Below are 18,267 nucleotides of genomic sequence, written 5' to 3' on the forward strand. Positions count from 1 at the left end.
CGCATATTGTTGAGTCATCCCGTGTTAGACCAATATAGTGAGTGAGCACGTTTCCTCTTTATGTCTCTGGAAGATTTTGAATGAACACCCTGATGCAGCTTGCCTCTGTTGCTCTCCATACTGTTGCCCTATTTAGAACAGTGAGAACTGTTGTTTTCTCAAGAAGGGTGTTACTTTTCTGTTCAGAGAATATTGGCAAGCAGTATCTATTTAAAATGCAGTTTAATACCACTCAGAAGAGGATGGTAGACTAATTTTTGTTATGCTGCAACTCTAAAGCTGTGTATTAAACTAGGAACAGAACACTGTACCCCTACAATGGAAGTAAAATTGTTGATATGCTCAATCTTCATCTTTACATTACGTCTCAAGATAAGTAATCCAGATGCTATTTCTTTATTGCGGATCAATGCTGGAGTGACTCGGTGGCAGGCTGATTGCATGGCAACAGCTCCAAGCTGCCATCTTTTTCATCCCCTATTGGAACGTGTTCGTGTGCTCATTGCATACACGGTAGGGAAGGTGTACCACCAGAAAAGGTGGCATTTGGGAGCTTGCCAATGTCAGAACAACCTGATGCGCTCTCTGTGCCCTTGCAAGTTGCTCACTTTCTACAGTGGCAGAAAGCTTATAAGAGAAATCATTTTCATCAAAGAAGAGGTACCAGAAGCTGACATAGGCTTATCTGTCACTTGTTGGTGAAATACTACCAGAAGAGTTGATAAACTTAACAGTTGGATCTGTAAATTTAGACATAGACTTGAGCCACAGTTACACTTAGTATATTGCAATGATGTTAAAATCAGTCTTGTCTTTAGTATTGCTTCCTTGGAATCCCATGTTTTACAAGCTGTATTTGGGGGTGGGGGGTGGGAGTGGGAATCAGAATGCTTAATTAACAGAAGCTGTGCTTTTTAATTTCCTCGTATTATCAACTTTTTATGGTGAACTTTTCCTCTCACTGGGTTTTTAGGCTTTGATGAAAATATAGAATCTCAGGGAGAGCTCATCCTTCAAGAATCCTTCCAAGTGTGGGATCCAAAAACTCTAATTCGAAAGGGAAGAGAGAGGCACCTTTTCCTTTTTGAGATGTCCTTGGTTTTCAGTAAAGAAGTAAAGGACTCCAGTGGAAGGAGCAAGTACATTTACAAGAGTAAACTGTTTGTAAGTATGGGAGAACAAGTGATTGTATTTAGAAAACTGTCTAGATTAGACTGTGACTAAGCTCAGGTGATTTAAATGGGCATGAAGAACTTGAACAACTATTATAGTTACACTGAAAGAACAGCCTTGGAATATGTAGACTGACTCTTATAAACTTGCTGCCTTGTCGTGCATTTGAGGAGAAAGAGTAGGCTGAAAGCAACTATCGAAGGCTATGTGTCAATCTTGGTGTGTTAGGACAAAGGAAAATCAAGATTGGGCTGGACTGATTGTCTCTTAATTGTGTGTGTGATTACTGGTTCTCTAAGGCTTGTTTATATAAAGCAGAAGGATGGAAGGAGTTGACAAGCTGCCTTCATCTTGCTTGTTTACTATTGCTGTTGTAGTAATATTCCTGTTAAAGATTCATTTTGGTGTATATTCTACACATACTAATCTGGAAAGGCAAGAATTCCTTGTTATGGAAAAGTTCATTCCAGAATGTCTACTGAGACTAGTAGTCTTACAATAATGTTTTGTAAATAAAATGATAGCTCTTATGGTCTACTAAAAGGAAGTAAAGATGGAAATGTTTTTCTTCCCATTTAAAAAACAAATTAAAAAAAAAAATCTGCTCTCTTCTTCCCTCACCTGTAGCATGTACGCTTTACAAAACGTGTCCCCAGAACTCTCATCCTTACCTTTCTGTCTCACTGGATGACTTGGGTGAGAGCAGTATTCACACTCCATAAATTTAGGTAGCCTAGTGAGAAGACAGTCTCCCATAGCCTGCTCTGCACCTGTCGGAGGCGAGATTAGCTTTTCTACCAGACAGTTTAGAACAAGTACTTGAAACTACTGCTCAGAATCACACTCTAAAAGACATTACTCTTCTGTTGATCATACTGGGATATATGACTGCATCTAGATGGTATAAATACTGAGTCTTTTCTCCCTGCTTCAGCTCCTTTGCCTTCATTCTTTCCCCCTTCCCACCTCTGCGTCCAAACTGGTAAAGCAGGTTGGTTCAAAAAACCCTCTTTTTTTCTGCATCTTACTTTGCATATTCTGTCACTTCATTTCCAACACTTGCTTTCCTTCCTGATATAAGGTAATTAGCAGGTAACACAGCTGCAGCTGTTTTGTTGATCACGCCTTTCCTTGGTGCTTTCAAGAACTTGAAATACAAAAAACTTCTGGTTTACTGGAGGGTAACATCAGCTGCCAAGGCATTACATGGGAGGGGAGACAGAACTGAAAAATCGGTCCCATACGCCTGTCATGTCAGTTCCTCTGGCAGGAATTTAGTAATAGCCTTGGGTCCTACAGAAGCTGCTGGAAATCTTGAAGATGCTCATTGTGCCTCATTTTTAAAATACAAGCATTCTTTTTGTCTTCGTGTGTTCTATTTGGCAAAATATCCCGCAGTGCAGCTTAACTATTACAGCAATTCTTATAGCTTGATCTTTAGAAAAGGCATTCATACAGATGTTGAAAGCATGTGTTTTGATTTGAGCTAAAGATCTTTTTTGCACATTATCCTGTCTCCTACCTCTGGAAGGTGGTTTTATAAAAGTAAGGTCCTTCTCTTTACTTTGGGCATGATGACCATCATGCTTTCCCCAGCACAGGATACTCAACAGCATGACTTGTATTAGTGGAAGAATGTGGTAATAAACACCTATGTCCTGGCCAGAGACAGAGTGTCCGAAAGCAAGTGCTGAAGGAGGGCCATGGGAGCAAGGCAAGCAGGTGTTACTTTGCCAGGATACTCTCCCAGTCACCAGTAACTGGCAGTTCAGGGGCTTCCTCACCTGAATGTGGTTTCTGTGCACCCAATAACCTGCAACGCATTTCTCTTCCATGAGCTTGTCCTTGGACCTCACGCAGACTTTTAGCCTTTACAGCATCCTTTGGCAAAGAACTGTATTGCTCGACTACGTATTGGGCACAGGCCAACCTCCCTGTGTTGGGTTTTGAACCTGCCTCCATCCCACTAGTTTCACTTGACGCCTACTGGTATTGAGAGGGACAGTGAACAATGTATGTCTGCTTTGCCACTCCTTACTGTACAGACCTCCACTGCATTGTCCCTCAGTTGTCCTTTGCAAAGTTAATAATATTCACAAGTGTACCAAGGCTTCTAAATTTACTAGGCTTTAAAAAATAAACATTAAAGGTTGTACTATCTTGCCCATTCAGTCTTTATATTGGGCAGTGCGGTAGGGTAAGTTTTCTTTGAATTACATAATGTAATGTTGGATTAAGGATCTAACAAGCTTTCTAACACATGTGGGAGTTGCTGATGAGTCAAGTTTAAAACGCATCACAGGCTTTTATGTATTTCAGTGAAGAAGAGTCCATTTTCCTAAAAAGAGATGACAAAGCTGAAGGGGTGGATATGTTGGGTTGGGGTTTTTTTTTCCCTAAAAAAACACACACAACCAAACAACAAAACAAGTTGGCATCCAAGTGAGACAAGAAAAAAATTACCTTTACTCAGGTACCATGTATCCAGCATCTCACAGTAATGAACTGTGTATGTGCTACTGATGATGGGAGGGGGAAAATACAGCTTCTAATAACGTAAGAATGCTTAGCAGCTGTTTTTTGGAGTGAGGGTTCTTGTAGATTGAGCTATATTTCTTTGTAATTTTTTTGGAGCAGAGCCTATATGAATTGTTTAGCTGGAAACCAATTCACATGATTGAGATGTTGTTCCAGTTGGAAAGTGAAAACATTTTGGATGATAATTAGCTATTAAGGTCTGACACTAGAACATTCCCAAAGACTGATTGTTAATGTAGTTGTCCCACAAAATTCTCCAGGGAAACAGCATTTCTGAATTATTTCATCTGTTTCAGAGGGAAGGAAATACACTAGGAAAGACTCCTTTGGCAGAAGAGAGATCAGAGTTTTAGAAGATATCAAGAGAAGCATATCTTATCTGAGAGAAAACATAAAAATCAATAAGCAATGAGTGTTCCCTGATGGAAATCAAAATGGAGAGAAGCCAACACTTATTTTTTACCAAGCACCTTTTTTTTAGAGTTATAAAGCTTTTATTGTCAAGTCAAAAATGTAAAATGAGCAATTTGGTATTCAGATTATAAATGCTATTGTTTATTATTACTGCACAGGAAAAACTGTTTAGTTTGCACTTCTTCCTTTTTTGAAGAAGCCACACCACTGCCACCAGAATAAAGGATTCTCTCTGGCATACGAGTTAGTCTTAAGCTTCTAAAAATCTTCTTAAATAGCAGAGCTTAATTATTTAGAATATTAGCATCCCTTTGTGGCTTCTGAGAAAAAATGCTGTGTCGTCCTAACAAATTTTTCTTAATTTCAGACTTCTGAGCTGGGTGTCACAGAACATGTAGAAGGAGATCCCTGCAAGTTTGCTCTATGGGTTGGAAGGACACCAACTTCAGACAACAAAATTGTTCTCAAGGTAATTTTAGCAGATTGGCTTGTATAGTCTATACTAAATGTTGTAGTTATTGTACATACTTGTTCGGAAGGCAACAAGTGATGACTTTTCCTCCTTTGAGAGGGACAGCTGTTGACAGATAATTTTCCTTGGTGTGTAAAGGATGTGGTTTATATCTAACTCGTGGCTTGACAGCAGAGGGGAATCTGTGTGGTCTACTGAAGGATTAAACAAACTTGCTTTCACAAATCAGAGTAGGAAGAGGTTTGATCCCATGGACTTCCATAGCTTGAAGACTTCCGCCGTTAGCTGACAGAGCAGCTGAGATGCCACAGACAAATCACGGCAAGGGTGTTACATCTCACACTCAAGTCATTCCTGCTTGTCAATGCCAGTTTTTCATGGCCTGTATTTTTATCAGAAGACTTTGTCTTTCTCTTGGCTACAAGTTTTTCTGAAGATACTTGCCTTTGGATGAGAGTGCATGCAGTGCCTATAAATTTTGTGTCTGGGGGAGTTAGAGGCGTCAGTAGTGTTCTCTGCCTAGGTAGGAGAATGGCTAAATCCATTTCTCCTGTGACTCTGGTGTGTAACCTGGGACCTACTGTTTCAACTGGAGAACTTTTTTTGTAATACCACAAGCAGCTAACGGGTAATTTGACATATTTTGAGGACTGTCTCAACTTTGAAACTTTTCTTTTGTATCTCTTAGCTGTGTTAAGCTGAAAAAAAAAGTCATCTTCCCATTTACAGGTTAATACACCTACTATTAAACTCGTTTATGTTTTCACATCTATTTTTTGTGATTACTCAATAATGCCACTTAAAAATGGCCACCCAAATTTACATGTTGCCACTGAAATTTATGTTTTCCTAGTGAATTACAGGCTAAGAAGAGCTTACATTAGTTTTCTGACAGAAGTCAATGACTGCAAGGAAAGGAAATGTCACATCACTGAATAATACAATTTATTCAGTCTTTACTCCCATAATTTCACAGACAGTGCTTTGCAGCCTGAAATGATGCTCCCAGGGTAGAGCAGTATAAGGGGGTTTGTTTAAGGGCTCTCTACATAAGATCACTTTAAGGTGTTCCTGTTCTCTTCTTTACTTTAAAGCATAGGATATTTAGATAACTTATATGGTATATGAAGCTTTTCAACAATTTTGCTGAATTTTTTAAATTGTTTTTGAAGGTTGGAAACTAGCACTTTCTTAGTTCATTAAGATTAAAAGTAAATTCCATGAAAACCTAAATAAAAGATTTAACAAAACTTTGTGTTTGGCTTCTTTTCCAAAATCTTTTTGTTTGTAAAAGAAAACAAAGACCCTTTTCCTAATTGTTCATCTGTTGCTGCAACTTTCTGCATCCCTCTAGGATCCCTGGTTATTAAATATTTTTATAGTATATTAAATATTTATAATATATTTGAAGCCAACTATTTCAGGAGACAGCAATTAAGAGAAGTAGGGAGTTTATGTATAATTTTTTTAGATCTGCAATAATGTTTGTATTTAGTAGCTTTTCAGGTGCAGGGTTAAATTGGATTAAACAATCAGATTACAGGTTGGGCAGCTGGATATCAAGTCTCTTCCAGGGTATCTTAAAAATATAGATGATACATTGCAGGCAGTTATTAAAATACAATTCCTGAATTAGCTTTCTGCTTCCAGGTATGTTTCAAGAGTGGGAAACGTAGTATGTGAAATATGTTGTGGAAGTATATGTGTTGCAGTATAAATTAATTTTTCTTTCGATGTTAGTAGATTATTATAGAAAGTTATAATTGACCTAAAACACACAGCATGAGTTTAAAATACCAGTGTTCAAGGTGTTATTACTGGAATTCTTTTAAGTCAGTCAATCCACCCTGTCTCGTGTGAGATGCATACAGGGCTTTAGCCTTCAAGTTATGAAAGAGGAATCTGAATCTAAAATTATTTTTTTTTAAATGAACAATATTAATAATGTTGAGAAGTGTAAAGTAGTGTTGACAATCCAAAATGAAGATAACTAGCTTGAATTTCCTTTTTTCTGTTGAAGTTTTCAAAAACTATTCACAAAGTGGTTCTTTATGCCTTCCTGTTTGTGTTTATTAGCTGACTGTATGTGTGGATCTTCTCAGCTATAATAGTCCATTGTGGGGGTTTTCTTTCTTTTGCATATCAAAGGCATCCAGTATAGAGAATAAACAGGACTGGATCAAACACATCCGGGAAGTGATACAAGAAAGGACCATTCATCTGAAAGGAGCATTGAAAGAGCCGATCCACATCCCCAAAACCGCACCAACAACAAAACAGAAAGGAAGAAGGTAAGTAGTATTTAAAATAATCAGAGATCTCTAAGTACACAACAGCACTCGTTCCTCTGCAGTGTTGAATTTCTAATGACTTTCAGTGAATTGGACAAAAGCAAGAGTCATTTTGGCCAGCTTTATCTTATAATTTCCAGTTTCCTGCAGTGCTGAATTTGTTGAGATTTCTGCTCTGAACAGTCCATGACTTATGTATGTTCAGTCATTAAAGAAGGGATTTGGAACTACAGTATAGGATAGCTGTACATTTTAGATTTTTACAATTCTGCATGTGTTATTCAGGTCATTGGTTTCCTTTCATGGATATTAAAATGTGTGACTGAGTGTTCTGCTTGTTGGCTTTGGCTAAGTGGCTGTGCAAGTTTCTTGCCGTAGTTCTGGCTGGTTGTTTGGGCCTTAATTCTACACGATGTGGACCTTGAGAAAATGAATCTGTTCTTATAAAGTGTAGAACCAAGTATTAAGTGCTGGATACTTGATTTTTGCATCAGTTAGTTTGTCTGGCTGGTGTCCGTTGCCACACTGTCTAGGTGCCCCTTCTTTAGAGTTGCAAGTAGGGAAGAAACACTTTACAGATACAATGCTAATATTGTAATGAAAATGGAATTATTTGCAGAGACGGCGAGGACCTGGACAGTCAGGGAGATGGTAGCAGTCAACCCGATACTATTTCAATTGCCTCGCGAACCTCACAGAACACGCTAGACAGTGATAAGGTAAGTTTCCCAGGTGTTGCTCGGTTCTGAAAGCAAATGATTCGTCCCTTAGTGTGAGTTAGAGACCAAGATTAGTCCTTAGTACCTTCAGAGTGGAGGCATGGAAATATTCAATCTCTTAAAAATAGCTGTATGCAATAGAAAAAAATATCTTGATACCACAGGGGAGAAGGGGTGATTGTTTAAATATTAATAGGTCATGAAGGAATTACGTTTGTTCCAAACTGCAACCAGTTTGGTCCCTTCTCTTCTGCAGTTTGTTCAAAGATTTGATCCAGTTTAAAAAGTTTTATTTTCCATAAAATTTGATACTTATGAACAGAAGTCTCCTTGATGTCAGTCTCAGGCTTTCTGAAAGCCGTACCATCTGCTTTTTGTGTTAGCTTGAGGTTGGTGGTTGCCATGCAGTTACTTTTGTGAAGAAAAAATACTACCCAATGTCTATGGGTTAGAGAGTGAGTGTTCACTTTCTGCATGACAGCTGATGGAAATCACCATATCAAAGAGGAGTAACCCACAGCACTATCATATGATGCTAGTGTTTCCTTTCCTTTGTGTCTGCCTATAGATTCTGGCTGGGTTATCCCGTAAGGGTAGCACAGCCAGAGTTTCTCATGGCTGGAAGAAAGGCATCAAGAGAGTAAAAATTCTTATGAAATGTGTGTATTACTTTGGAATTGAAAGAAGATTTCTGACAAGTGAGAAGAGTTAGGACCTTGGCGGGAACCATAGATGGATAATAGAAGTTTGTCAAACATAAGAATGAATAAAAACATAGAAGCGGCGTAGCAAATTACTTGAAAACGTGGTTAGGGATTTCTGGTCTATTACTTCATTGGGTACAATTGTTCTGATGAGCCATTCGGATGCGAGGGCGATCTGGCTGCGACATCTGTCACCCCATTGATTGCCAGGGTTGATTTGGCTGATCTGGCTGGCTAGGTGGGTGTCCTCTTCCTCCCTCACCCATCCATGTGCATCCCTCCTGAAGCTGCGCAGTCGGTTGAAGAGGACGACCTTCCCCGATAGAGACGTACCGTTCATCGGTCAAGAGTATACGGTAGTTGCGCTCCCCTGCTAGAACCTCCAAACAAGCTCAAGGTCCATTTGTAGGAGAATGTAGGGTAGTCAAGCTTCCAAGACTGCAGACACATCCATTCTATAAAATTTTTCCAAGTCATATGAGGAGAGGCTGAGGGAGCTGGGCATGTTTAGCTTGGAGAAGAGGAGGCTGAGGGAAGACCTCATTGCTCTCTACAACTACCTGAAAGGAGGCTGGAGAGAGGTGGGTGTTGGCCTCTTCTCCCAGGTGAATAATGACAGGACCACAGGAAATGGTCTGAAGTTGGGGCAGGGGAGGTTTAGATTAGATATTAGGAAGAATTACTTTCCTGAAAGAGTGGTCAGGCACTGGGACAGCCTGCCCAGGGAGGTGGTTGAGTCACCATCCCTAGAGGTGTTTAAGGACTGTCTAGATGTGGCACTTCAGGGCATGCTCTAGTGGTTTTTTTGTGTGTGTGTATGATTGGACTCGATGATCGCAAAGGTCCTTTCCAACCATGAAGATTCTATGATTCAAACTACGCAGGTAAATATTACGCAGGTATATTACAGGGCAGCTAAGTGAATAGGTTCTCAGAATAATATTTTGACCGTTCCCATTGCCATCTATAAGAGTGTTCTCTGTATTTTTGCATGTCACTTAAACTCTATGGTTTGATTTTGCATGTAAAAAAGAGGAAGACAGAAGAAGGAATGCATAAGGTGCTTAGGGTTGCTCTTGTATTTGTCAAAAATAGCCTATGTTTTGACCTTGTGCTTTTGTACAAAGTTGGTCTGTAGCTTTGGGGGTAATTTCTTCTAAGCATAGCTGTGAGAAAAATGGTGGGTCAGAGCAAAAAAAAGTGTCTTTCGATGACTCTTGTTTTGCTATTTCATTGTTTGCATTCTTACTTAGCTATTTAGTGATTTACAAAAATTGTGCTGTGTATACTAGCAAACAGTTCATTTTTTATGCGTTCTTAAGAGTTTAGGTAGTCTATCCCACTCAAAAGCAAGACATGCTCTCTCTGATTTCCTTGAGTGTTGGCTAAGATGTCAAGCTGTGTGCCCGCAGCCTGGGCTGGATTGTGCTTCCATTCAAATGGAGGTGATGCCATCCGTCCCTGCCATGCACAGCCATTTCGCTTCTTGAGTTGTTTGTGAGGTGATGTTTATTGGGGAACAGCACAGACTGTCTCCTTCATGGTGGTATTTCATGCATCATGTGAGAATTGCTAAGAAAGTTGGCCAAGTGAAATGCCCTCAGGATTGTCTTCCAACATGACATGAGGAGGAGGAGTCTTACCAACAACCTGCTCAACAGGAGATAAAAGAAAGAGGAATGGAGAATGCTTTGAAATATTTTCCTGACAAATTAAGTTTTAAATTTGGTTAGTGAATGTAGTGTTGTTTTTAAAGTATTTTTGAGGTCTCAAGTTAGTGCATAAAATTTTCATTAGACTTCTCTTTGACAAGAAAAACAAACTAAAAACTTGGAAACTCCCTGGTATATCCAAGGAAGGAATTTACTGTTTGTGAACTTTTTAGAAGTGTGTGAATTAGCAGAGTAGCTTTGTTTAATGTTTCTATTATATGTTTTGGTCTGTTAAATACATTAAGAAGAGAGAATTTTAATCTGTTTAAAAATTCAAAATAAAAATTATTAAGGAACAGTAACGGGCAGAAGGCCAGTGAAACCTGTAGGGTATCTTAACACGCTTGCTGAATCTGAAGTAGTCTCTCACTTTGTATGTTGAAAATTCATTAGCTGCAGTCCATTTGGGGTTTAAAATTGACTCTGTTTTCTCAGCCTAGAAGCTTGAAGTACGTATGAATGTCTTACAGAGATGGAGTAAAACAGTTTTGTGGATTTTAGGTGCTGTTGATGTGGTTAGCCAGAAGGAGCAGTGGAACTCCTCAGTCAAATTTGGAGGCTATTCCAAACTGAGCTGGGATTCCAAATTAAGAAACGTTAAAAATATCAAGTAATTTAAAATAGTGTTAATCAAGTGGTAAAAATGTTTAACTGTATCACTCACTACTCTGTGGCTGAACGTTTTCTGTTCACATGTATCCACTATTTTGATTTAGAGAAGACAATAAATACTAAACGTGTCATACTAATCAACAGCCAAGTAAAACTATTCTTTTATTTTCTCCAATTATATGTTCAGACAGTTGATTCTTTTAAAATAAATGTTTTGATTAGAAGTGCTAAGCTGTTGCACAGGGAGAATATCAAGAATGAAATCCTTTACCCAAAACTCAATACTCTGTCTCACCTCCTCAGAGATAGACATTGAAAGAGCTAAAAATCCTTAGCCTTAGTAGTAAGTGGTTGAGTATTGTCCAGATGAGCTTCTTTCCTTGCATCCTGTTTTCTGACATAATTGGAAATGCCTTAACAACAGAGAATAACTTTGTGATTAGCTTTTTTATTCTCCACCCTGTCTTTTTAGGTTAGAATTGTCACTTCTCATTGTTGGCTCCTTGCATGTTGCTTTTTAGTAATGACTGGGGTGATGCAATAGACCATATGTTTATAAAGCTGATATCCTTCCCAGCTTGATGTCATCTGAAAACTATATTGGAAGGCGGCATTAGAATTCAGAACCGTCTTGGCAAATGGGAGAAATTAATTGGCAAAATACCATGCAATTTAATAAGAACACATTTGAGCTAATGTGAATAGGTGGAAATAGTTAACTACTAATGAAAACAATGAGAATATTGAACAGTTTTTGAGAAGATGATCTAGAAGCTACAGAGGCTCACAAGCTGTTTATTATTTTAACAGTGTGATGCAATTATGGGGGGAGGGGTAGAAACAGCCCTGTATTGCTTTGTAGAAATAGGATGCTGAGCTGCAGGACACAAAGTCCTCATTCTTTACGTGGCATTCGTAAGGCTCCGCATCCCGTTTTGAGTACAGAATTTTAGCAAATTAGTGGTCTATTGGAAGAGTTCCAGGAGAAAGAGGAAAAACAAAAAGTCTACCAAACATAACTTACAAAGCAAGATAAAGAGTTGGGACTAATGAATCTAAAGAAAAAAGGCCAGAGGAAGAACTTCAGGCCTTCAAGTGTGTAAAAAGCTACTACACAGAGTCACAGAGTGGTCTTTTACCCATATTTTCAGTGGATGGGATGAGATTAAAGGACTTATCTTTAATAAAAGATTGCAATCATTTTTTTTAGGGGGGGATATGAAAATATGAAGCCCTAAAGCAGAGTAATTGTGAAGGCTGGGGAATCTCCTTAACTTGAGACCTTTGAGAACAGTTTGGATAAACGTTAATTGTGATTCACATAGATGTAGCTGATCATGCTCTAGAGGAAGAGAAAGAGGTGAACTAGGTAACTTAAGATCCCTTTCCAGCCTTTTTTTAATGTCATGGGATTTATCTTCATATTGCAATACGTGCCAAATACATCCATAGCACTGACACATCCTGAAGTAATGGATGACGGAATCCAGAGTGAAATACAAATTTTTTTGAGAAGGAGATTTCTATTCTGTCAAAGCCTCTCAGTTTTCTGAATGAGGGCTCTTATTGTATCCTTCTCAGTAAATATTTTGCCCTTCACCTTTCGCAGCATTCCTTCCATTCACCTTCTGTAGCTGCGTAGCCAGCATTTTAGGTGGCTAACAAATAAAAGAGATGACACTTGCCCCATTCATTCCACCTTTCAACAGTTCCTAGCCTCAGAGTTTGATCTGATTTTAACATCGTCTTTTGAACTTGATCCAATGCATAGGAAACAAAATGGGGAGGCTAAAGGAAACAATGTGTAGGTCTGATAGGTCTTTTTGTGCTTATATTAAGTGAGCTGGTAGAAACGTGAAATAATCCGAACTACTGTTTTGGTAGCTGAGCAGATGAGAGGCTTTTAGAAGAAAAGCTGTCATAGGGTGTTATCCTAAATAGTAGGAATCATGCTAGCTGTTCTGGGTGGTCAGTGGAGCAATATTTTATTTTTAACAAACTGTCTTTTGTGCCCAGCTTGGTAACACTTTGTACTGCTGTCTATGTGAAGTTGTATTTCATTCTCGTGCTTCTTTAAGCTTGTGTGTAGTACTTTGGAAAACAGAAAAAGGACTGAAGCAGCAGGAGACAACCAAGCATTTAGTTCTGCCAGCTGAGACCGCAGAGGAGAAAAGGCTCCCATCAGTCCATCAGTACAAAAAATGCTAGTAAAAAACCAGACATGGCTCTGAGTATACGCCTCTTTTCAGAGTCAGAAACCAAGTCTGGGCAGCTACCTGGTCAAAGCAAAATATTCTTTGAGACAGAACTTTTGTGTGTCTCCCATTTCTTTCCTCCCACGGTGCACTTGTTTCCATTTTAAAAAGGGATTAAAGATTTTCATGCTTGAAATAACTGAGAAATCTTACTAGCTGCTCTCTTTCCTTTCCCTTCTCCTCAATGTAAAATTACCACGGGACAGTAAATTTAATTTGCAGTCCTGAGAGGAGGTTATACGGCCTGATGTAAAGGCTGTTGTACGTGGCAAAACTCTTGTCACTGGTGATCTTCCCAGATACTGGTGGCAGAGGAACTCTTGGTGTGGTGTCTCTGACTACAGCAAACCTGTGCTAAGAGTGTATTCGGCCAGTGAGTGTGTGTGTGTTACGGTTTTATTTTTTTTCTCTCTACAAGCGACAGTGATTAAAAGGCCCCAGAGAGATGAACATAGATGGTTAACATTAATTTCAGCAACAGCAAGACACTATGTCCCATGATAAGCTGTTTAATTAAACCTTGCGCCTTTTTTAATCTGTGGTTCTATTTCTGTCTGGCTTTTGTTTCTCGTCTCGTCTCTGTCTCTCCAGTTTCCATGTTTCAGACATAGCCTCATTTATTTTTATCATGCATGATTAATTCAGTTTACATAAAGGGTTTCTTGAGAAGGATGGATAAAGTATATAAAGCCCTTGTTCAGCCTAAATTTGGATTTAGATGGTTTGTAAGTCTTTTTCTCTACAGTGCAAGTCAGTCTCCCGGTTCTGCTGTGCCTCTTGCTCTTCCCTCCAGCTAGCCTAGAGAGCCTTGCCAAAGCTGTCCAACAACAGCTGTTGAGCAATGTGCTTAATCACAGACACTCCTTGCTGTCCAACTGCATTTAATCAGTGCGAAAGATGAAACTGCTTTCAGAAAGTGTGTTACGGAGAGAAAACGAGCAATGAAACAAAGAGGAAAGGAGCATTTCCTAGCCATAACTGTTGTGGGAAGAAAGAAGGGTTGTTATCCCAAAGGAGGGGAGGACTGGCAAATGCTTTTTTTGGTTAGTTCTCCATGATGACATAGATATGCTCTGGGTAGAGAACATCATTGGTTTTGGTGTGTTAGGCAGCAGCAGAGAAGTCCTGCACTAAGTTGCATCTAACAGCGTTATTGCATGTTTGAGGATGGCGTAGAGCTAACAACTGCATGCGGGAAGTGTCTTACACACTGAACTGAAGTGTCATTGAATATTGAATTTCAGTGGAATACTGATCAGCTAGGGTATCTGATTCCCATACAGTCTGAAAGACTGGAATATATTTTTTTTTGTACTTTAATGGTTTCTGACGTAACCACTGATGGCCTTTGTTTACTTTTTCCTTTAGCTTAATACTATATAAAATATGTAGTGAACATAAAATCTGAGAGTGGTTTTTGTTTTTTTTTTAAATTAGGGAAAGGAGAAGAAACAACCTCCATATTAAATCCAAAAACATGTGGTCGTTGCACCAGTCACAAAGTATATTTTAATCTCTATTGGTAGGAAGTGAAGGGTCAGGAAAGCAAGCAGAGCACCAAAGCTGTGGTCCTGTAGGTATTTAGGAGAAAATACAAAGACTACATGCAGTTTCTGGAAAGTGTCAACCTGTTACTGCCTTGGTGCTTGCACTGACTGGGGACAGATATGGAGTCTCCTGAGAAAAATTTGGTCTGCATTGGACACCTTGTGAAGTCATACTTCATCGGCTTTCTTGTTAGTCCCCATCAGGCATACAGATGGTTTCAATTGTTTCTGAGTTTGTCTGAAGAAGGCTGTAACATAAATCAATACCAGAAAACAAGGGAAAGCTCTTTACGTTTTCCCCTTTGGCATACTTTTGCATGAACTGTGAAAACTAACATAATATGAAAAAAGAGTGGAAGGGAACAGGAAACTTTTTAAGGAGGGAGGAGGTAGCATGTTTTGCAGAAGTACCACCCCCTCCTTGTAATATGGGTGTTGGGTCTGTCAGGAGAGATGTAGTAGAAGCAATGGGATTAATTTTTAGCCTGGACCTAAATGGGTAGATCTATTTATTTTCCTTAAACACTAGATATATGAGGGTTTTCTGCCCTTCTTGGCCCCTGCATCCCCCCAAGAAAACATTTTTCTTCTTCGTGTGCACACATAAGTGAGGGTAGCCAGTGAGACTAGCAGTCAGAGACCATGGGAAAGCTCTGGATTTGCTGCAGACCATCTGCTAGGAGTTATGTCCTGTTGTTTGTTGCAGGCTTGAGGAAGAGAAGGTTGGAAATAGCCTTTCAGTCTTACTGGCGTTTTGCTGGTTTTGTCATTTGCTCTGAAATTCTTGCTTGATAACAAACAATGTTATCCTAGAAAAATTTCTATCTGGTGCTTCAGTTCCAGGCTTGTAATGAAAACTAATAAATAAATAACAATGCAGTCTCTTATCTCCTTTTCCTAAAGCTCACGGGATGTAGCTGGCAGCCACATAAGAGCCTAAACGTAATAGTCAAAAATAACGTAGCAAGAACTGTGCAGTACACTGAGGTGGGACATGCTTCTATATTTGCTGCAGTTGGAACTCTCACAGGGTGTTTGTCCTCCTTTGTCAGCGTAGAGCATTGCAGGATTACCTCGCTGAGCTGAAGGAGTTTACTGGCTTGGTCCAAAATTACTGAATTCACAGAAGTTGCCTACCAGCTGAGATCTGATACGAATGGCTCACTGAAGCAGCCTGAGCTATAGAAATATTCACACGTGAAAAGCTGAAGTAGCCTGGAACGCCATTGCTGTGTGGAAGGAGAAGGAATTCCCAGGCTGTTTGCTTAAGTTGGATGGGTGCTCTGGCACGGAGCAATCTTGGGAACTTTGCGAAGTTCTGATAGTAATTTTCATTTCACATCAAAGCAGATGAAAAAAATCAAAGAGAGGAAACTTAGGCAAAGTAATTCTAATGAAGTGTTTCGAAGAGGGGGGAGGAAAAGCCTGAGCTTGTATGCTTTTAATTCAAGTTTGTGTGTTTTTATTTGGGGAATTAGCAAAAACATGAAAGTTGTAAGCCAGTGTGGATTTTGTGTCAAATAGTTAAGTATTGGGGAAACATATGAAGAACTTTATGCTGGTTTTTGTAATTATGTACCGTGTATCCTGGATGATTCTGTGACCTGGGTATGTAAGGAGTATACTGGGCGGTGTGGAAATAAAGCAGTAAGCTCATTCGAAAGAAGGTCCTCTTTCTGCCTTGAATTTGCAAGGTGATATGAGTGACTGTATTTAGTAATAGCTGGGGTTTTGTTGCCAATTATCACCCATAAAACATATTCTGAAGCGACTGCTACTTCAGCTTTCAGGGTAAGGAGCAGTCTAGCCAGAAAAACCGCTTAAATCCTCCGCCCAGCACTGTCACAACCCGTGCGCTTTGAGCGCATAGGCAGAGACAAGCAGAGTTAAAAATCTGTTCTAAAATGCCAGAACTGCCTGATTTTTTGAAATGATCTCTTCTTGATGTGGAAAGTCCCAGAAGCTTGCTATCTCATCCAAAATACGAATCCTGCCAGGAATCCTAAATAGGTAACGGTGCATGACGGATGGGTTTGATAACGAGCGTTCATCTGGCTTCTCCTTGTTTTTCCCCTCACAGTTGTCTGGTGGGTGCGAGCTGACGGTGGTTATCCACGACTTCACCGCCTGCAACAGTAATGAGCTGACAATCCGCCGTGGGCAGACGGTGGAGGTCCTGGAGAGGCCCCATGACAAGCCCGACTGGTGTCTGGTTCGAACCACAGATCGGTCCCCAGCTGCAGAAGGCCTGGTCCCCTGCGGCTCCCTCTGCATCGCTCACTCTCGCAGTAGCATGGAGATGGAGGGGATTTTCAACCACAAAGGTAAGAAGTGATGGAAATGAAGTCTACTCGTCAGCAGCGCAAGTTTTGGGTAACGGGGAGTACTGTGCATACGGGAACTCCGGTGTTCTTGTGCTGGTTTGGTTTCTAGTTTTTAATTAGGTAAAAAAACAATGCTTTTAGCAACCTGCAGCCACACTGTCTATTCCAAAATAAGCAGTTGGCAATTCTCAGTGTTAGGTGAAAATGCAGCTGAAGACAGGGACACGATTTAAGCAATTATGTCCTGGTGAACAGAGTTACATATCATGTTAGATCAAGCTGCAATGATAGGAAAATCTGTACCTGTCGTGTGCTGAAAGGGGGGTGGGAAGAAAATCTCCAGCATGCATCATCAATGGTTCCTGAGAAACCCTGCAGTAAGAAGTCATGGCATAAGGTGCAGGGAAGGAGAAGGTAAATACAAGCATCCATATACCCTGGCAAAGGGAATTGGCTATTTGGACTTCTGTATTTTACTTAACTGAGCTTTCTAGAGTAGCAGTGGCATACTCATCCCTTTTTCCCAGAGCAGCTCTGAAATCTTACTTTGGTTTTTTTTCAGAAAGAATGTGCCCCTGAAGGGTGCAAGAAAAATCTGATAATTTTTTGAAAGTTTTTAAACTTTTAATGTACTCTAGTCCTTTGGCTCCATAAATTCACAAGGCTCACAGAGTAGTTTTTTTATTGGAGAGAATGCTTGCTTGCTTGCTTCATTTTGAAACTACTTGAGTTTGCAGCCTGCGAACAGAAAGCAATGTGAATTTAAAAAAAAAAAAACAACAAAAAAAAAACAAAAAAAAAACCACCAGAAAAGTATTTCATTAGAAGGTGTTTCATCACATGCTTGGGGAAAAGATGTATTTCAAAGAGTTTGTTATTGCAAGTAGCAAGATTAGCAGGAAAGTGGTGTTGAGGAAAATGTGTTTTCCAAAACACAAAGTTCCGGTTTTGGAGAGTTTTTCATAAATATAACCACAAATTTTTCAATTATTCAGTCCATTCCAGTTATCACATTACAATTTTTCCCATTTTTTTCAGACGCTGCCTAAATATGCTTGGCTAAAAGAGGGGAGAGTTTGTGTTTCTTCCATTAGCAGCATGCACAGCAGGAACTTCCTGAATGCAGAGTGATGGGGGGTGGAGGGAGAGTCTGCAGGATTGAGCTGTGTAGTTGGAATACTTTTTCATCCTCTTGCGTCCTATAACAATTTGGATAGAGAAAGTTTGTTAAAATTGGAAAATGTAGTTAGGTATCATTTGAAACATTTCTTCCTTTGACTAGGGGCTGAAATCATGGAAATATCAACAGGATATTTTTTTTTTTTAACAACACTCAGGGAATTGATAAATCCAATTTCCTTTGGAGCTATGGGACTTTACTTTTGAATGCAGGGTTTTATTAGGAGAGGCAGATTGTACTGGACAATATATGTTATATGAAGAACATTGAGCCTGTCAGACTCCTGAGGGAGAGACGGAGCTGGTTTTGTCTTTGAGAGGTGACTT

General features: G+C 39.6%; 1 protein-coding gene across 2 annotated transcripts in view; it reads left to right on the top strand.

Annotated features, from left to right (window-relative positions):
- TRIO (trio Rho guanine nucleotide exchange factor) overlaps positions 1-18,267 on the top strand; it is a 258,035-nt gene that overhangs the window by 172,206 nt on the left and 67,562 nt on the right. For both annotated transcript variants that reach the window (XM_054193055.1, XM_054193056.1), the window contains exons 30-34: positions 974-1,164; positions 4,493-4,594; positions 6,746-6,888; positions 7,508-7,607; positions 16,518-16,761. In XM_054193055.1, coding sequence (XP_054049030.1) covers positions 974-1,164; positions 4,493-4,594; positions 6,746-6,888; positions 7,508-7,607; positions 16,518-16,761 — 780 coding nt within the window. The remainder of the gene's footprint in view (positions 1-973; positions 1,165-4,492; positions 4,595-6,745; positions 6,889-7,507; positions 7,608-16,517; positions 16,762-18,267) is intronic.

This window comes from Rissa tridactyla, chromosome 2 (genome assembly GCF_028500815.1).
Source record: "Rissa tridactyla isolate bRisTri1 chromosome 2, bRisTri1.patW.cur.20221130, whole genome shotgun sequence".
Taxonomy (NCBI): domain Eukaryota; kingdom Metazoa; phylum Chordata; class Aves; order Charadriiformes; family Laridae; genus Rissa; species Rissa tridactyla.